This window comes from Melitaea cinxia, chromosome 5 (genome assembly GCF_905220565.1).
Source record: "Melitaea cinxia chromosome 5, ilMelCinx1.1, whole genome shotgun sequence".
NCBI classification, from domain to species: domain Eukaryota; kingdom Metazoa; phylum Arthropoda; class Insecta; order Lepidoptera; family Nymphalidae; genus Melitaea; species Melitaea cinxia.
Window position 1 is genome coordinate 5,462,096 of NC_059398.1, and position 22,323 is coordinate 5,484,418.

Consider the following 22,323-nt stretch of genomic DNA (forward strand, 5'->3'; position numbering starts at 1 on the left):
GAAATAAATAATTACCAGTTTCCGATATATCACTTTATTTCTGTATTTAATTATATATTGTTTCTAGTTTATTTTATATAGCATTTTTACCACCTTGACTGTTTCTTCAGATAAGTTTTCCACCTCTTCTTTTGCTTGATTTTATTATTTACTTTGATAAAATGTAAATCTTCAAGTAATGAGTTGATGAAAATATATATTCATAATTTGTTTATTTTAAGTAACTCAATGTCATTTTAAATAAAGGAACTTGAAATGAAAATTCAGTTATATATAAATCAGCAAGCTTTTTAAGCCAGCAAATGTAATAATAATTGACAGAAAGTATACGAAGATTACCTAAATACATTTTATTAAATCTTCGAACACAACCTTCTAACCCGTTAATAAATAAACTTAACATTTAAATATATACAGTCTTCACTAAATCATATTATGTACAATTTCAGACTTATCTTAAAACTCTAATGTTCGATTTTAAAAATAATTAATTGAGCAGTACGTCAGCAGGTTTATAGCTCCCACAACTTGGTAGAGAGTCAGTAACCAACTTAGGTATAGATAGGGGAACGTTGATGAGAATCGCGACTGGTAATGAAAATGAGCATGATCTACACTCCAGAAGCCAACTTCCGCCAAATGTTGATGTAAACCTTACAATTGTCACTCCTTTGTTTGGTACAACAACGGTGTCCTTCACTGGTGGATTCTTAACGTTCCTGAAAAGAGAATAATTCAATATAACTTTTTTTTAATACTTGTAACGTCTACTACTCTCTACATATTATTTAGAATGTAAAAAATGGCAAGTGCATAAATCAAGTTATATATCATGGAAATGGCAAACAAAAAAAAAGAAAACTATAATGTATACCTAAACTTATGACCCAAAAGTATCGAAGTAGCCTTTTTTTTCAGCTGTGTATACTACTCGTATATGTTAGAATACTTCACTTTATCTATACAAATAAATAAAATTGAAGTGTCTTTTTGTGATATTAAAATAACCGCTTTTTTCTATGTGCATATGGATAAATACAGTGCACATATACCAAAATAACATGTTTTACAATTTCTGTCTGTCTGTTTGTTCCGGCTAATCTCTGAAACGGCAGGACCAATTTTGATGGGACTTTCACTGGCAAATAGTTGATGTAGTAAGGAGTAACTTAGGCTGCTTATATTCTAGAAATTTATTTATTTTATAACTCTGCAAATTGAAAAATAACTTTTTTGTTAAATTCCACGCGGACAAAGTCGCGGGCACAGTAGAATAAATTCAGTTATGAACATATTTATCACAATCGGTTAAATACTTTTTAGTATCATCATAACTCAGTAGGAAATCATTAGCCTATTCATTCATCGCCACGAACATTCGCATTTTTAGAAAGGTAGATTCCACTGAAATCTATTCAGGAGAAAATTTCAAGCATTTTGTAATTTGTAATTTTGTCAAATCTCTTGACAAATTAGTAAATGTGTTTAATAACGTAATCTATATTTATTAGTACAAAAATAATTAATAATCAAATTGAAGTTTTACATATTTATACAAAAGAACCACGCTATTTCATCCGCGTTGCATACTTATTCGTTCAATTGAATCATGGCTTATAGTAATAGCCTAGAAACTTCTCTAATGAGCTGACTTTCTAACACTACTTTTTTCTTTTTATCCATAAAGATACGAGTTACTAGTTAGTTTACTACTTTTTTCTTTTTATCCAGAAAGAGACGAGTTAATATAACATTTTATTATTATTATTACATTTATTATTATTATTATAACATTTACTTTTTACAAAATTTATACATATTAAGAATAAATGCCGATAAGATAATTACGTATCCGTACAACCAGACTTGTCATTATAATGCCAAAATAAATGCAATCAATTAAAGTGACACTTCAGTGCGTGAAAGTTACAAGCACAATCACTCAGCACTTTTTTACTTGATTGGAGAGTAATATGAGAAGGCGAAAATAAAAAATAAATATCATAAAACAAAGATATTTTTCAAGTTTAAAAAAAATGTCATATAAGTATTCTTTAGAAAAATACATTCATTTTAGACAAACTTTTTTTTATATAACTTAATTAAAATATAATCTTATTATTTAGTAATTTATTGAAGTTCTTAATATACCTAATAATTGTGTTTGCTTGCAAACGAAAAAAAAACCGACTTCAATTACATCGACGTGTAATACAACGTAGATGGACGAAAAAATAGTCAAGTAACTACGCGTTATCAAAGATTACTCAAAAAGTATTATAAATTTATAAGTGACCACACGATAAACATCAGCTATAGATTAAATTAAAAATTATCAAAATCGGTACATCCAGTAAAAAGTTATTGCGGATTTTCAAGAGTTTCCCTCGATTTCTCTGGGATCCCATCATCAGAGCCTAGTTTCTTTATCATGGTATCAACCTACGGATATCCCCCTTTCCAACAAAAAAAGAATTATCAAAATCGGTACATCCAGTAGAAAGTTATTGCGGATTTTCGAGAATTTCCCTCGATTTCTCTGGGATCCCATCATCAGATCCTAGTTTCGTTATCATGGTATCAAACTAGGGATATCCCCTTTCCAACAAAAAAAGAATTATCAAAATCGCTACATCTAGTAGAAAGTTATGCGGTATAATACAACGTAGGTCGACGAAAAAAGCGTCAAGTAAAAACACATTATTAGATATAACTCGAAAAGTAGTTGTTAGATCTCAAATAAATTTAAATGGGACCAATTGTCACACACTACATTTCGATTAAAAAAAAATTGTCGAAATCGGTCCACACGGTCAGAAGTTCTGATGTAACATACATAAAAAAATACAGTCGAATTGAGAACCTCCTCCTTTTTTGGAAGTCGGTTAAAAAGGCATTTCACGGTAACAAAATTCAAAACGCTTTTTACAATGCTTTATGTAATATAATGTTATTTATGAATAATAACTAAATTTCGAAATCACCTAGTATAAATGGGCAACGGATAAATATTTTCGGTTTCTAGATTTACTAGATTGAACTTAATTATTAAAGATTACATACATAACATATATACATACTCATATACAATGCAATTTATATAAAAGCTTTTAAAAAAATTCAAAAAATGACAAATATTTTGTTTGCTTTTTATTTTATTTTTTATTTTTTATTTTTGAGATATTTCAATGTTTTGGGTAATGTTTGTCTTTTATATCCGTCATCTTGTTTATGTTGATTCAAAATTAAAAATATGACAAAAAAATAATATATTAATATTAAAAATAGGTGTATATATTTTTTCTTGTGATCTTTCTTCCGTGTGCGAAATTTGATGAAATCGCAATTCTCTATTTATGCGGGATGAAAATGTGCAATCTCTCACAGCACAGGTAGTATGAACAATTTTTATTATTTACAAAATAAAACAAACGCGTGTTAACCCTAAAAGTTATGTCCCGGGTTACTAACTAATTCAGGCGGCAGCGGCGTATGCAGCTCGGGCTAGCCTACCGGCGTCTCACCCCTCCACACTCAGCGCAATCCTGTCTAAACGGTTTCATTGGACGACTGTGTGACCTGTGCCGTAAGTTTGTTTGCTACCCTAATGGTATAAAAAACGATACCTTGTAATTAAACCTTCGCGTTCCAATCTGTGAAAATCTTCTTTAGATATCGGAGTATTGCCAGGATTTTGCCATGTTGTAACAACTTGCATACCATAGCCGTGCATATGGAATGTGTACGTGTCATTACTTCTATGACCTGTAATTGTATAAATTAAAATAAGTTTAAAAAAAATCAGTGTAATTTAAAGTAGACTGAGCGACGTAAATATTATTTTACACATAACGTTTATTTGAATTTTCAAAACTATAGGAAAGCGATAGTAAATAGAATTTACGTAGATGAGAAAATGTATATTTCGCAAAGATTACGACATAAATACGTACAAATTTAGTAGCGCTTACAAAAAATATGCATTACAATGAAATAAATAAAAGTATTATAATAATCTCATAAATTTAAGTAAATATTAAAATTATTATCAGAACATATCGGGAAACAACATTCCTGTGAATAACGTTTACACCCAGAGATATTTTCTCATATTTTCACTTTTTTTTATGGTAGGGCACAACAGGTTATATCCTGTTCAAAATCTGGAGCAGCCGGTCTGGAGAAGTACCTCAACAAAATAACAGCTTTCAAGAAATATTCTGTTCCTGTGGTAAGTAAAGTAGCCAGAGCTCCTGGGGGAAGGGGGGGGGAGGGTCGGCAACGCATTTGCGACGCTTCTGGTGTTGCAGACGTCTGCACCGGTACCGCACTATTTACCAAGTTACCGATCTTACGCATGTTTGCCGACCCAGTCGTATAAAAAAACATGATTATTGTGTTTATGTTTGTATATTATATTTCTTAGTATAATTAGATGATGATGTGTGTAAGCCATTAATTACTGAATAACGAAACCAGCTCTGAACAGCCAAGCTATTATCAGTTTTTCACATCACCATTTACATTATAAATGTTGTTGATAATTACACACATACTATACGTTATATAAATAAAACATATATAGATAAACATATTATATATATTACACCCAACTTTGAGGTGGAAATCGAATCCACAACCCTCGGAAAAGAAAGCATTGTCATTACAAACTCCGCCAATGGCCTAGTCAAGAAAAAACTAAGCTATAGGCTAATATAGGCAACTGATATAACCAGAATCATATTAGGTAAAAGTGAATAAATCCCCTTAAATTAATAAAACACTAAAAATGCACCGCCATAGAGACAAAAAACTCAATTAATATGACATGCACGAAGAATACCAATGTCAAATGCCTTACCTTCATTCGCTAAGACCAGTTCAACGACTTCATTAAGATTGACATTCAGAATGAGCATACATTGAGGTTGTTTGTTATTTTCCTCTTCTCCAACAATACAAACTGTTTGCTGGGGAACTTCACGGCGTTTCAGTAAATACGGCGCGGTAGGGTATAGGAAATTTTTACCGTTTATCTGAACAACATCATCACGTAGCGCTAGAAAAAAGGTAGAAAATTTAATTTAATTATTACATAATTAAGAAAAAGGATACCAGCTTCAGTACTGGATTTAATCCAAATCAGTAAATGTTATTTAAATTGATTTTTTGGTCATTTAACACATTAATAACGTATCTTACACAAATCGTGAAAAAGTTGTCTGCAAGACCGATCTAAGATTTGAATGTATTAACAATGAGAAGATCCATTAACAGTGAATTGTTTCGTTATAATCATCGTTTAGGCTGTTATCAAATGCTGTTACATACCGTCCGTCAAAACATTCATATAAATCTCCAAGAACTAGTCTTTTTCTCGTCTGTCTAAAGGGCTTACTTAAACTGGTCGATAGGAACACGAAATTCTTATTTACTACTAATTTATTGGTCATGAGGCGCAGCAAAGTAACAGCTGGGAGATACTATTTTCTTAACTCAAATTGAATATGACATTTATAACATATAGCTGCGTTTTATTTAATATTTTAATCAATTACTGCAAATTTGTAAAATGAAATATGCATGAGTAATTAAATTATCTAATAAAAACTGTAATTGGACGGATTCCAGCACAAAATAATCGTAAACATAATTAGGTACGTACTTATATATCGCAGCGGAAATGTTACTTACATAATGCAGCGGGGAAAAAAGGTTTATGTGGCACAGCGTCGCTTAAATAACGGAAATCGATATCGTCGTCCTTGACCCTCAAGTGAGATCTATCTATTTTTAGATATATCGACTTTATGTTGTCAACCGCGGGTACATCCCGCGATGAGTGTAATGCTTGTCCGCTTATCGCCTCTTTGTCTTCTAGTACAAATTCTGTATCTGCGTCCTTAAAATATACATTTAAATATAAATGTATTGAAATGAATACTTCATTATAATATATAGTTAATATTATCATTAAATTAAAATAATTTAATTTTGCATGAAAAAGTATATAAAGTTAATTAACATTATGCCATTATATTACTCATCAAAACACTTAAATAATAAAATGGTATTAAATTAAGAAGACAAAATTTTAAGATTTTAGATTAAGATGGTTACTTCTATTACGAAAATTATTCGAAAACGGGATATTTACCAGTCTCGTGATCAAGACATTCGAAGTCAATGTCGAAATATCGAGCTCCGCAAAGCGAAAGTAAATAAATAAACATGGTAAATATCCCGTTTTCGAATAATTTTCGTGACAAAATTTTATTTATCAAGTAGGCTTTAAAAGAACTTTCATTAGTATTTTTTGTTATCAGACAAATAAAAAATTATAGTAATCCGTAAAAAATGTTTACCGGTCCATCTAAAAGCATAGAAGTATAGTTGAAGCCGGAATACAGAAGCATGGCATATGTGTTTAGTCCTTTACAGAGTCCTTCACCGGAGACTCGGACCCAATAGCCGCCGCTTTCTTGATCCGCTCTGATTACAACATCCATTCGCTCGCCTGAAATTGTTACAAAACATTGTCATGAAATATTAATATATCATGAATGTTCAAGAAGTATTTAAGTATTAAATTTATTTTTTGAAGTTATTTGAGAAGTTTAAATGCGCCTTTTTATCTTTTAGCTTATTGGCTCTTTGAGGTAGGGCACATCAGGAAAGATTCAACTCAAAATCTGGAACAGCCCGTTTGGGAAGGTACCTCAACCTTACAGAAGACACAGCTAAATAATACTGCTTTCAAAGTAATACCTATTGTGGTCCTATTGTGAGTAAGGTAGCAAAAAATCTTGGGTAGTTTCGGCAACGCGCTTGCGATGCTTTTGGTGTTGCAGAGGTCTCTAGACTACAGTAACCAAGTACCATCTGGTTGACCATACGCATTTTTGCTGCCTTGATCGTACAAAAAAGCCTTGTATCTTTCGTAATCTTTACTATTAATAACTTCAAAAGAAGATTTTATTACAAAAATTGTTACTACAGCTGGTACCAACTACGAGTATTTGACCATGTTTGTGGTCAACAGCTGATATGCTAAAACTATGTAGTTTTACTTGTCAATGGCTTATGTATGTATATACAGAAATAAGATAGTTAAACTTAAATCCTAATCTTCATTTACATATATGGTAAGATAAGCTAGACATTTAATATATTTTTAGTAGTTACAACCCTAAGGGATGAAAATCCCACTTTCAAAAAATTGAAAAAGGAAGACACCATCAACCTCAGACCATGGACCAGACCAGTCTTCACTCGACAATTCTTAAGACTGCTGATCTAACGCATAGTGTGTAAATCGCTTTATGGTAAGAACCCGTGCATATACTTTTCATTAAAAATAGATTAGATATATAGCGAATTCGAGCTATTCTGAAAGGCTAAATATATCAAATAAATAATATAATATAAGTATAAATAATAAATATATCTATCGTACATTTAAATTTCCATTTGAATAAACAAATATGACACATAAACAATAAAGTGTACGCAATGTACGCAATAATGATTTGTTTGAAACAGTAGGAATGATGACAAAAAAGAAAATTATTAATAGTTTATAGCATACTACGTAATATTACTGCTATTACTTCCTTGAAGATATCTCAAAGAAGTTTCGAAATATTTATTGCAGTACGGTCAATTTGTGCTATTGTATGTACACACTGTATGAAACAAAACATTATATATTGACCAATCCACTGCCGCAGTTTGCAGAGATTCTGCTTTCTGACCGGGGGCTTTCGATTACCGCCCCAAGTCTGGGTGTAAAATATATATTTATGTATAAATGTTATACAACGAAAAAAAAGGTGTAACAATTTCAGTCGGCTATTACATGGCATGGCATATTGCATTAATTCACCAATCTTGAAAGAGACGACCGTGTGTGTATGTTAAACACGTATATATTAATTGACATAGTAGGTAGCTCTGCATTTGTTTTCATTTGATATCGTGAACATAGAAAAAATAATGAGAAGTGGGTTTTTAATAGCATATTATAATGCTTACTACGAGATTCTGCTCAAAATTAAAACTAAAATGGTGCAATAGCTATTATCTCAAATGTTTGTGATTTAAATCCTTACTAATATTATAAATGCGAAAGTAACTCTGACTGTCTGTTTGTTGCGCTTTCATGTCAAAACTATTGAACCGATTTAAATGAAATTTTGTACAGTTAGTTTGAGAAAGGACATATGCTACTTTTTAATGCAAAAAAGGGTGTAAGAAGTTGAATGGTGGGGATGAAAAGTTGTATGAAAGTATCGTCATTTTTAGAGCCTGAAGCTTGAAACTTATTTTTTAGGCTTTTGATTTGGTATAAATAAATATGACATTCAAATTTTGTAAAAGTTTTACTCTCAAGGGTATAAAATAACAATAGGGAATAGAGGATTAAAGTTAGTATGGAAATAAATAAGGTTTGTGTGAATGTTTTATACGTTTGCGTCAAGAGATAGATATTAGAGCCATTCTGATGTTCAAAACAAACCAAAATATATATCCAAAGATGCTGTCCAAAATCACTATTCCACTCGGACTGAGTCCCGGGCACAGCTCGTCTATTAGATAAACAGCCTATTTAATAGATTTTTGCGGTTAGGGACTCAGCAGCGGGTACAAATTTTTGGAAGTACAAATTACTTACTCACATGATTTGTTGTAATAGCTTAGCAATACATATAAGCGTTTTAAAATATGTTAGAAGTGACTGGTTTTATTCTTTTACAAGATATCGAATAGAGGCAAATAAATACGTTTCAACTGAAAAATCTAATTTTTATGGCTTTCGCTTCGAACTCACTTTCAGGAAACTAAAACTTGACTAACATATCATATTTCTACATTTCCATACAAACATTTTCATGTATATATTATAAAAAAATCTAAAAATCAATCAAAATCAAAAATAGCTTTATTCAAATAGGCTCCAAGAGCACTTTCGAATGGTCATTTTACAAATTAAAACTTTAGAATTTAATTATCATTTTTGTAAAAGTGAAGCTACCACCGATTCGGAATGTAGGTTCTGCAGAGAAGAATCGGCAAGAAACTCCGCAGTTACTCTTTTGAAAATAATATATAAACTGTGTTTTAGAACAAAATTAGAAACATGTTGCATGAAATACAGCGTCACTAAGTCCACACATCTTTATCAACTATGTAATTCTGCACCGAGTAATAAGCTTTATCTATTAATTTTTTTTTTTTTATTTATGCCTTTAATAAACAATGCCAATATCACCTTTAAATAACATTAAAATATAATGCAATTGAGAAACCATAATATCATGAGACACGTAATAAGGCACCAACGTACTATAATTCATACTCGTAATGTCAATTGTTTAGAAAGTGAAAATCAAAGACACGACCGGTTTGTTAACCTTAAACTCCAATGTGTAACGAGACGAACCTTTCTCCTCTCACTCGACGGCGGGAAAGTACGTAATTACTTGAACATGCTGCTACCATTACAAGTAATGAGATTTAACTTTTAGTTTTAGTTTCATTTGAAACAAGTATACTTTTATTATATCTATATGATTATTATTATTTTTATTCATTTCATCTATACATATCTTTGTTTGCCTATTTTTGATTAATTTGCAAAAATAAGGCAGGACACGGTTTGTCCCAAAATTAAATCCAGTTCCCTTGGGAAAAAAGACTTTATGTCTCAATTTAAAACGTTTCCTTTAAAAGCCAAATTGTGAACACAGTTTTTTGTACAGCTTGCTAGTTTTAGATGCATCAAATACAACATACTGCCACAAATATCCACATGGGTATTGTAATTCGTTACTGTGTTAATTTTTAACTCGACAAATATATTTTCGATGAATCACTTTCCTCAAGATTATTTTACACACATTAAAGAATTCTTGTAGAAATAGTATATGTACGGGTACATGTACATTTTGAAGTCATAAATTTCAATGTTACACAACTAAGAAGTACTTTTTTTCTAATATTATAGACGAAACATATTGAAATGAAATTAGAAAATAATATATTGAATTGAAATTAAAAATAATGACAGTGTGAATTAGTAAATAGAAACATCATTTATTAGTATACATATTAACTTTCAAGACTATTTTTAAGTAATTTTATTGATTGACTGATTTCGTCTGTAACATCCCACAGCTAGGCATATACCTCTTCTCCATGCAGGAGAAGGTACGGAGCTTATTCCAAGAGTTTTGTATCATTTCTAAAGTATATTTAGAAGAAATTATATTATATTAGAAGAAAGTATTTGTGAATACATGTAAAGGGTTCATACATGTACCTACCTACCTTTACATATAGATACCTTACGCGATTTAACTTTATTATAATTATGCGGTTACCCGCGTCAGCCAAATTGCCATAAATCGTAGTTACAGTATTTGATGTCTATAAACTTGACATAGGTAGTTGCAGTTCTATACTGTATTAATTCCTTTACTACAATAATTTATAATAAATATATGTAAAAGGTATATGATAACAAATAAAATAGCATTAACGCAGTATATAATTATAAGCATTCGAACACCGCGTTTTATTGTGTGAAATTAAATCTTATAGTTTTAAAGGTGTAAGATAGATTTCACATAAGTAAGCATAATGAAGATCCTATTGGAGGTATTAAGTACTACATTTTATAGTAAAACGCAACAGTAAAAAACTCTTTCAGCAACCTATATTACTGGTAGCATTGATACTCTTAGATGACTGGTAAAAATGATTTTGCAATTGTATACTTGTTACATTGGACATCTACAGATGTCTCCAAAGAATGATATAATTGTGTTTGCTCGCAATAAATTACATCGACTAGTAATACAACTTAAGTAGATGAAAAAATAGTCAAGTAAATACGCGTTATCAAAGATTACTATAAAATTTAGTTGTCAAAACTCGATCAAAGTTAAATGAGACTACAAGACAAGTATGAGCTTCCGATCAAAATAAGAATCATCAAAATCGGTACACTCGGTGAAAAGTTATGCGGTATAAAACAACATACGTCGACGAAAAAATAGGCAACTAAATACGCATTATTAAATTTAAATGGGAACACATGACACACACCACTTTTCGATTTTAAAAAATCATTGAAATCGGTCCATTCAGTCAAAAATTCTGAGGTAACATACATAAAAATAAAGAAATACAATCGAATTGAGAACCTCTTCATTTTTTTTAAATCGGTTAAAAAGAAAAAGTTATGCGTAACGAGTTGTATTACGTGAGTTTTATTGATTTTTATTTTATCCAATATTCAGATAGTTTCTCAAGTGCCACGTGCTAATTACGTCTAAATATTATCAATCTTATGTCAGCAGATCCACTTGATGTTATGTATGCATATTGTAAAAAATACACAAAAACTAAAAGGTAAAACGTAATAAACCACACATTCACATCCAGTATTACTATGAAAAAGAGATTTTATAACACATTAATGTAGCGGTTTCTATTGTTGAAGATAACATTGTGTAAAAATTACATTTGGATGTCGCCTTTTAGCTTCACATTATTTTAACAGTATGTTATATAAGTCACAGCTTAACTGAAATAAATTTCTAATTAATTGTTTAATGCTTCTTCTCATTGTAGGGAAGGCAAAAAGCTTAATTTACCGCTCTCCACTTAATCTCACTACCAAATATTTATTGGCTTCATTGCTATGATTGTACTGTGATTATATTACTATCTATGTTACTTTTTTACTTTGCGTTTTGTAGTTTGAAATTTTATCAATAACAAACAAACTTATACCTATTCTTTATTTTTATATCTTTATTAGCATTACATTTACCTCTACAAATATAATAATTGATTTTTAAAGTTTTAAATTGTAAAATGACGATTCGAAAGTGTCTTGGAGCCTATTTGAATAAAGCTGTTTTTGATTTTGATTTTTGACTCGTTGCTTCCCTGCCAGCGGATTTTGAAATTTCTATTTTCTTCCATTAAAATACTCATGCATAACGTAGCCTTCTACTGGTTTAATAAATTAAAATCCGTAGTTTTTAAGTTTATCCATTACAAACAAACACAAAATCAAATCGAATATTATTAATTTATAATTATATAAATCAACAAAATATTAGTGTAGATGTTTACCTGGATATATTTTAACAGCTGCGGTCGTGACTGGCTGAACAGGTTTTCCGTCGGTGGCTATGACCGTCGCCGCATGTCGGTAAGCCTGGATTACTAAAGGACATTCTAACGCAATCGCGTTGATCAAACGCAACCGGTATCCGTAGCCCGGTATCACGAATATCCTGCAAACATATAGTACTATAAGAACACACTTAAACATAACAACAACATTAAAATGGTTTTATGAAATATTTATGACGTAGATAATAGTAAATTTACTTCTAATTCAGCTAGCAGCTCCACCAAGACTTATGATCATTGTCAGGTGTTTATGGTACGTACGCCATTGGAAGCCATTAAAGCATATGAACTAATAAATGAAACGGTCATAACTTTAGCCGACATTGTGTGTGCTTCGACGAAAGGTCAAGAAATCAGCAAGGACTGTAATAACCAAACCAGATAAAAAAATAAGCTTTCTAATACAAAAATATAATCTCAAACTTGGATCGAATGGTTTCTTTTTACAGCGAACTTAAAAAACATTCTCTTTCGCTTTTAGCCCTGTACTTTCTATGAAAGTTGTTAATAGAATCGACACATTTTTATTTTTGAGTGCATTGCTAAATATTACTGTTATAAAAACTACTTCTCATTACAATATTAACACTTTTGAAAAAGTTTTTATACCAGGACATAACATTTATTATTCCAAATAAATGAGTTTCATTGCCATCCTTCATTGCCAACAAACATTACCGAACTAAAAACGTGTACAGTTGATGAAACATCAACGTATTATTTCTTACACCTACGTTGTATTTAAAAGCTTTTTACCATTACAAAAAAAAAAACAAGCAAAAAATTTTTACACTGTTTAGTATGTTGGAACTTTTATTTATCTCTCGTATGTAAATTACGAAACTCGTTTGACCCTTTTTTTGTTTACGCAAAGGAAATCTTCAAGAAGATGCGCGGCCCTTGGGCTAAAACCCTTTGACCTTAATAACCCATTTTAGTGTTTGATTTTGTTCCGTTAAGTTTTTTACGGATGCCAACTATTTACTTCATTACACTTACTTTGAATAATCTTCGTTTCGATTAATAATAATACCATCAGGTGGTACGTAGCTGGTATCTTCGAGTCTCGCCGTCAATAACTCTGGAAACCTTGCTCCAACTATTAATGTATGCTCATCGCTTCTATCATAGTCATATAAAGAAGCGTGAGGTTCTAAAGGCTGTGGTTGATCAACTATGAGAGTGCCATAAACTCCGTCACTATGGTGTAATACTGAAATATAGTTCAATATGAATTTCGTAAAAATAATAACTATTTTTAAAACTATGCATCTGTAACACTGGCTTTGTTTCACCATTTGATTACTGTTCGACTTCACTTTGTTTTTTTTTTGTTATTACTCGTATACCCTTGCTTAATTATTCCTTATTTCCAATTGTATCACATATATTGCAAGTACAACTCTGCTACTGTAACTCATCAGAACATTGAAAAAAAAACAGTTGTTGGACGAAACGAATAATATGATAATAAACACGAAAATATAAGTTTGAATAATAAATGGCTTAATTATTTTTCAACCAGTGAATAAGAAGAAAAATGTAATTTAATAACACCTTTAGAATATTAACTTTAAGAGTCGTTTGCTTTCTCTTAATTTCTAACGAAATATCTTTACTATATTTACACACTAGTTGACCCCGCAAACGTTGTTAGAAAAATAATAAAATAGATGCTGGCCGATTCTCAGAGCTGTCCGCACACAAAATTTCATAAAAATCAGTCCAGCCGTTTCGGAGGAGTATTGTAACTAACACTGTGACACGAGAATTTGATATATAAGATTTTTCTCTGATTTTTTTTAGTTCAATCACTATAAAATATAGCCTATGTAACTTCTAAATAGTGTAGCTTTCTCTTAGTGAAAGAATTTTCGTGATCAGATCAGTATTTGCGAAGATTACCCCCTACAAACAAACAAAGTTAGAAATTTTACCTCTTTATAATATTAGTATAGATGAAATAAGAAACTATAATGTGTCTCCTATAAATTAAATCTACTCTTTCTAATTACTAGGCGACACACAAAATGTCACCTTTGTTTATGATAAAACTTCGATAAGCAAATAAGCTTTTTATATTCGTAACTAGTAGATACTGTAAGGATTCATAATAATCGTTCATCACTTATTACAATAACTATTTTGTGCATAAAGTAAAATTCATTTTTTTTACCTGAATCTGCATGATAGAAAAAAGTTCCAGGTGACGAAGCAGCGAACGAATATTCATAAACTGATCCATATGAAATAGGACACTGTGTAATCATTGGTACTCCATCCATATACGGAGTACCTTTCTGTTCGATCCCGTGCCAATGCATAGTTATATCCTGATTAGGTATCTTATTCTTTACTTTAACAACAATAATATCATGTAAGCAGACGTGGATTGGTGGTCCTGGCGTTTGTCCATTAATAGTTAGCGCCGGTCTATCATCTTCACCGAATGTTGGTTTAATTTCGAAATCGTAACGACATCGTCGAGGCCTTACGTTGAATTTACAAGGTCGGCTACACGATTTGTCTGAAACATGTTCGTCATTAAGAGATATGTAATTATCGTATGCATTGCAAACAAAACAAATATAATTAATTAAGTTGTGTTACTAAAGAATCCTTGCAGCTTTTTTCTAATTGATATAAAGGACTATATTTCATAATGATGAACTTGTAATAATATGATTTTTCATAGCCTTAATTTATCACTGTATATTATAGCCACATCATACTTTGGTGAAGTAGCAGAATTGATTTAATAGTTTCAAAAAGAAAAACTTATTTCAGTTTCCTAATATTCTTAGGATTATATAAGTTGTTATTGCAAACGAAAAAACCGGCCAAAAAACATTGACAAGTAATATGACGGATATAGTCAAAAAATATCAATTAAATATGTATTATTATTATGGATGACTCAAAATATGCTCGTGAGAACTCGAGAATAGGACCACAAAACAAGCACCAGCTTACGATCAAGAAAATAAACATCAAAATTGGTACATCCGGTAAAAAGGTATGAGGCATAAAGAAAATGCAGTCAAATTGATAACCTCCTCCTTTTTAGAAGTCGGCTAAATAGACAATAATTAATTAATTAAATACATATACAGTACTCAGTAGAACTTACTTTTTTAATAGGTTTGCGTTTATAACTAATACATAAATTAATAAATATACATATATTATGAGTACATTGGCAATGATCTCATGATAATGAAATAAGACTTCCTTATTGAATTTTAACCTTAAACCGGAATAATTTAGAATTTTAGTATTAGAAGCTACATTAAGCATGATTAGGTATTGTATATTTTATTGTAGTTATATATTATAGTTCTCGTCATTGTAGTAGGTTTTATTTTATATAAATGTTGTGTTGCCTGTGTAGTATTCACGACCGGACAACTATAAATTAAACGCTTTGACCCATTCTAAACAAATAAGGATAAAACTAGCAATATCCGTGAGAATAATTCGCACAAAAAAAAGTAAAAATTTACCAACCGTCTATCATGTTGACGTTGTTTCCAAATTAAAGCCGTCATATAATTTTAATAATTAATTAATTTACAAAAACAGAAGCAAATTATAGTTTTTACTAAATAATAATAACAATTAATAAATCATATAAAAATAAATCATATATTTTTCTTCTGTTTTCTATATTATAATAAAATAACTTACCAGAACTTTTCGTGGTATCAGACAATAGAACATCATTACTCGGTAAAAAACTTTCCAGCGATGCTCTGCTATTATTACTAACATTCGCAATAATATATATAAAAAGAATAAACAACCTCATCTTAAAAACACTGAAAATCACGGAATTATCTAGATAACTGCTCAAAAATAATATTCGGTAATGAATTCATTTATGTATATTTAATCATATAATTAAGTTATTTGTTATTAAATAGATACAGATACAACAACCCGCTTTGAACTGTAGAATAAAACTGACGGAACTTGTTGTCGGCACGTTGAGGGCGAAAGCATTTTCATCTCTAGAATACAACATATAAACGAGAATGAATCTTATAGATTCATAATTAGAATATATAACTGCTTACCCATGGCTTGTAACTTCGCTTTTAAAAGCCTACTTTTTTCGAATTCACTCTTAAAATGAAATGTTATCAGTATTTTTATAAGAATGTAAACTTTCTGATAGGTATAAAGCATAAACATGACAGTTTTCCAAAAAAAGTTAGTAAGAAATATGCACGCCATTAGCATGTTAAAATGTCTTATGAATTTATCTCAGTTATCTACTACCGGTGATAGCTGTGTTTTCATGGAGATACAGGATATAAGCCATTTAAAAGAGTATCTAATAACGTGAAAACAAACGGGTACATTTAGTAAATATACAAGTCTAACTGCTACTGAACCAGCTAATTTCTATTATACAGGAAAAAAGACTTTTTAGTAAATTTTTTATACGACACTCGTTAAGGATTTTAGGCTACTAAATAAGTGTTATCTTTCCACTGTACGTTCATTACCATTGCGATCATCCGTCATGCTCTAGTTTATCCCATGGTTCCTTACTGATCACATGGTCAATAATCAATTGCAAAATGTGTAACTATATGTTGACAAGTTGTCATTTCTTTCCGTATGTAGTAATGATAATCATGATGACTTAATAGATTGTACGAAATATTCTGACAAGACTTCTGTGTTCTCGACATTTCCATTTCCTCGTTTTGTAGTTTAGAATGACTACTGGTAATAATATAATAATAATAATAATATTCTTTATTAAAGTGACCAGTGACTCATTTTGGTTAGTAAACAATATTTCTTACATACTATGTTAGTTTAGTTATTACAAATTTTTTTTAAATAAATAATGTTCACCTGTTTACAAAATTAAAATGCAGAATTTGTTTTCTTTGTTTTGTTTTCTTTGTTTTGTTTTCTTTTGTTTTATTGTACTATTTATTATTTATTGTACTAGTGTGAATTTTTTGGTTTGCGAGCAAACACAATTATGTTTTACACGATTGCGCATATGAAACTTTAGAAAATTTTATTCAACAAGTAAGGTTTTATGAAAGTATCGGAAAAAGTAATACAGTTTGGCCTTAAATCAGACCTTGACCTATATTGAAACCTTGTGTAACATTTCAAGCAATTTATTCTTACCGCAAACCTTTATTTAATATCATAAAAAACTTACTTGTTACGGTCAAACAAAGAAAACTTTCAGAAAGAACCAAAAATGTTTTATTTATTTCAAAACTAGCATTATGAAACAACAAATAAACGCAAATCATGAAATTAATGACCTTTTTGAATTACTGTGCCATTAGAGTTTGTTTTTCAATAAGTAGGTACCCTTTATTTTACCTGTAAGATAGTGTTTCTCAAAGAGGTAATAATGAGTTCATTTGTAATGTAAGTGATAATTAGTGATTGTAAAAATTAACATGTAACTACTTGCATAAAGTATGCAGACTAAATATATTTTTTATATTTAAAGTTTTACGACAGTTACAAATTTGTACATAGCTTGAAGAGTCGTTGCAAATGTATAAATGTTAACTGGAATTATATCAGCTGCTAACAAAGTGACCGCCCGTTGAGCTTGCATCAACATCACAAATATCATTTTCTTCTCCTTCATACTAAACTTCTCCCAACCACAACTGTATATTGCATTCTCGAACAACTCTGCACCGTTTATTAGCCGCTGACAAAGGAAACAATACAAAAAGAAAACGAGAAAACAATATATAAGAATCGGTGTCAATGTGACCCATTCGTCAAAAGGTACATAGAAAAATAAACATATGCAAACTGCATTGCTGCCAAAGTTAACCCCAATCGGCATAGAGTACAAGGCCTTGATGTTTTTAATGATATTCAAAGTCAAGGAGTGACGTTGGATCAGTATTGGTAAACGTTCTTTCACAGCAGCGTAACTTTCTGGAGTATTGTCATATTCATCAAAGATCAATATTTCTGCTGATAGCATTTCGTACATAGCTGCAGTATGTGCGATAATGAACAGAAGTAGAGCTTGATAATTGAGAACAACTGTCATTATGCAAATTTCTTGTGCACAAAGAATTACTAGACATATTTCGCGGTTGGGTGTTGTAGTTAGCGGCTCCAATCCTAAAATAAATTTGGTGTGCTGCATTAGATGGTATGAAGGAAATTTCAAGTGTTGGTTATAAAAATTGCACGAGCGTACGTAAGGCGCTGATCCTCTTGTAATTTATTTTAGCAAGCAAGAGGAGTTTAGAATAAGCCTTAATAATATTAGACTTTTCTTACCGACACACGGCGTCATCGAGTAATAATCATCTGTAACATTGACTCGATGTGGCAAGTAAATAAAACATGCATCTATTAAATTGGATCCGTAGAAAATAAATAAAATCTTCTTAATGACATATAATAACTTTTCATGCTTTTTCCTCATAAATTCTTTCTCTCTTGACAAACTATCGTTAAGGCTCACTTGTTCAAGTACTGTCTTCAACAATGGTCTAAAATACGTAAATAAAATTAAACACGAAATATAAGTTTATAAAATTAACTCAGCATCTATCGTAGTTTTAACCTCTTATAGTACTGTATAAAGCCTAATCCAATTGACAAAGGCTTTCAAATCCTAAAACATCCGATGGATCCTGAATATAATGCGATCAAACAAATAAAAAATAATATACAATAATTTAGTTTTTTTGTATGTAGTATGTAGGACACAAAAATGCATATTTTCCTCTTTCTAAAGGTTTTTTTTTTAACTTATTTATTTTATAAGCTATACATCAAGTGATTAAGTCGACTATTGTTTCTTAAGGTTGTCTGGAAGAGATCGCTACTAAACGATAAGAACGCCTTTGTGAATGTGTGATAATGTAAATCTTTTCTGAGTGGTGTGCAATAAAGTATATTATATCTATCTATAAGCCGACTATTCGATTCTATTATCTCAATATGAATACAAATAATTTATTTTATACTATTGACCAATATTTCAATGTGCTTTTACTTACTTTTTCATCAAAAACCAATAGCTGTTGTTCAATATAAGCGTAAATAGCGATATATTGACGAAACTCTTGATAGAGTCCACGGCTCCCTCCGCAAATCTCGTCAGGTACACGTAATTGCCGACTGCATACACGTAGAATAGAAGAGACAAGTGTACAATCCAGAATGGTGCTAAATAAATTTGTAAATTATACCTTGTATGAATTAATCTATGTAAATAAAAATGAATGTTTAATTGCTAAGCGCATAACTCGAGCATGGCTCGACCAATTCGGCAATTTTTTTTTTTTTGTATGTTTCTTAAGGCCCACTAAAGGTTTTAATACAAAAATAAAAATAAAAAATAGTATGTATACCATTAACTTTTGATAGTACGAAGTCTGTCCGGCTAGCTAGTAAAAAACATTATTCTACCAATCTATTCGTAATGTCTTTTTAAATGCAAAAAAGATAAAGTTTAATGAACAAGAAACAAAAAGCAACAAGAGTTTAAATACTGATTAGAATCATCGGAAGTCCGCAATGTAATCTTAGTAGATTAGTGTTCTCATAAATAAATTAAACCATGTAAACAAAAAATAAGTGCTGTGTGGCTACGGCACTAAAGAATTTAGCCACCCCCTCTCTTCCCGTGGGTGTCGTAAGAGGCAACTAAGGGATAACAAGGTTCCACAACCACCTTGGAACTTAAGAAGCCGACCGATGGCGGGATAACCATCCAACTGCTGGCTTTGAAATACACAGGCCGAAGATGGGTAGCAGCGTCTTCGGTGCGACAAAGCCAGTACTGCGGTCACCAACCCGCCTGCCCAGCGTGGTGACTATGGGCAAAACACATGAGTTCACGTTATTTTTGGCGTAAACTTGTGGAGGCCTATGTCCAGCAGTGGACTGTATAGGCTGTAATGATGAGGATAATGATAAAACAAAAAATAATGAACAAAAAATTTGGAATGACAACAAAAAGCAACAACCTTATTGCAATTTCGCAGACAGCATTAGTCGAAGTATTGCTGTGATATTTAAGCAGGTACGTATGAGTAAATACTGAATTTACCGAAAGAATAATTTGCCGATCAAGTTCTTATACTTTTGTATCGTACCCATACATATATGAACTTTTTATATTAGAATAATATGAAACCTCATATTTGTTTTCATATTTTTACTAAACGACTTCAAAAAAAGGAGGAGGTTACTCAATTTGACCGTATATATATATATATATATATATATATATATTGTGTTCGGGGATAAATCGGTTGTTTATCAACCGATTTTGATAAATCTTTTTTTGTTGGAAAGGAGATATCCCTAGTTTAGTACCATAATAAGGAAACCAGGATCAGATGATGGGATCCTAGAGAAATAGAGGGAATCTTTCGAAAATTAATTTAATTTAATCGAAAGCCAATGTTTATCATGTGGTCTCATTTAAATTTCATCGAGATCTGATTACAACTTTTGGAGTAATCTTTGATAATGCGTATTGACTTGACTATTTTTTCGTCTACCTACGTTGTATTACTTGTCGATATACGAGTAATTGAAGTCAGTTTTTCTTCGTTTGCCTGCAAACACAATTATTAAAAACTAGCAACCCGCCCCGGCTTCGCACGGTTGCAATGCTGATACTAAATATACTACAGAATGTCTTTATTTATAGTGTGAAGCTAGCTTATGACATGGTTATTAACATAATAAAAACAACATTCGAATATGCGTCGTTAGATTACACGTTGTTACAGAATGCGTTGAAGAAATAAAAATTCACTGCTCGTTCCCCGTAGGTGATAGTGTGATAATATGTAGCCTATATGTTGACCCGACTTCTTAATAAAATTTGTGTCAAATTTGAAGTAAATCCATGCAGTACTTTTTGAGTTTATCCCGGACATACATACAGACAAACAGACAAAAACTCTAAAAACTATATTTTTGGCTTCGGTATCGATTGTAGATTATTTATAAGTATTCTTTTAAAAGAATATTCAGTGTACAGTTTTGAGTTTCCTACCGTTTCATTATATTTATAGGTATTTTTCGGGATAGATGTTAAGAATATATATATATATATATATATATTTTACATTTATTTACTACAATGCATATTTTGTCATGTTCAATTATTTTTTATTTTTTATTTTATCCTTTAATAAAAAGTTAGGAAATATTTTAAAGATTATTTCATTACATATCAACTAAACTTATTTATCACAAAAACCGTTTCCTTTTATTTTTAACCGACTTCCAAAAAAGGAGGAGGTTTTCAATTCGACTGTATTTTTTTTTTATGTATGAATCATTATATCATATATCATCAGAACTTTTGACTCGGTGGAGCGATTTCGACAAATTTTCTTTTAATCGAAAGGTGGTGTGTGCCAATTGGTCCCATTTAAATTTATTTGAGATCTAACAACTACTTTTCGAGCTATATCTAATAATGCGTTTTTACTTGACGCTTTTTTCGTCGACCTACGTTGTATTATACCGCATAACTGTCTACTGGATGAATCGATTTTGATAATTCTTTTTTTGTTGGAAAGGAGATATGCCAAGCTTAGTACCATGATAAGGAAACCAGGATCTGATGATGGAATCCCAGAGAAATCGAGGGAACTTCTTGAAAATCTGCAATAACTTTTTATTAGGTGTACCGATTTTAATGATTTTTAATTTAATCGAAAGCCTAAATTTATCATGTGGTCACATTTAAATTTCATCGAGATCTGATAACTACTTTTTGAGTAATCTTTGATAATGCGTTGTTACTTGACTATTTTTTCGTCGATCTACGTTGTATTACTCGTCGATGTAATTGAAGTCGGTTTTTTTTTCGTTTGCGAGCAAACACAATTATTCATACTTTAATTCTTCTTACCTTTACAATTTATAAATACAAAACAAAATTGGTACCCGTCGGTAGTCATTTTTGTTTTAAAACTTACCAGATATTTTATCTCCCACAATGGAAAAACCAGCCCGTGATGGAACTAAGTTTACAAGCCAAATTATACTTTCTAGATCATTGCTTTTAATGTTGTGTTTAACTTGCTTAAAAGAATCTTTCAGGTAATCCAAAAGCATCAT

The 22,323-nt window shown here is 30.9% G+C and overlaps 2 protein-coding genes across 2 annotated transcripts; both read right to left on the reverse strand.

Moving 5' to 3' along the window:
- Positions 1 to 18: 18 nt before the first annotated feature.
- LOC123653983 (L-ascorbate oxidase-like) lies at positions 19 to 16,018 on the reverse strand. The gene is made up of 9 exons (XM_045589948.1): positions 15,898 to 16,018; positions 14,387 to 14,737; positions 13,210 to 13,423; positions 12,148 to 12,311; positions 6,366 to 6,517; positions 5,695 to 5,902; positions 4,862 to 5,059; positions 3,627 to 3,765; positions 19 to 719 (listed from the first exon to the last, which is right to left on the reverse strand). Exons 1-9 carry the CDS (start codon positions 16,016 to 16,018, stop codon positions 488 to 490), a joined length of 1,779 nt encoding a protein of 592 aa, XP_045445904.1. The 3' UTR covers positions 19 to 487.
- A 1,407-nt stretch (positions 16,019 to 17,425) lies between these two features.
- LOC123653984 lies at positions 17,426 to 22,323 on the reverse strand. Its single transcript, XM_045589949.1, has 4 exons — positions 22,182 to 22,323; positions 19,233 to 19,401; positions 18,505 to 18,719; positions 17,426 to 18,342 (listed from the first exon to the last, which is right to left on the reverse strand). The coding sequence occupies exons 1-4, from the start codon at positions 22,321 to 22,323 to the stop codon at positions 17,699 to 17,701; spliced, it is 1,170 nt and encodes a 389-aa protein (XP_045445905.1). The 3' UTR covers positions 17,426 to 17,698.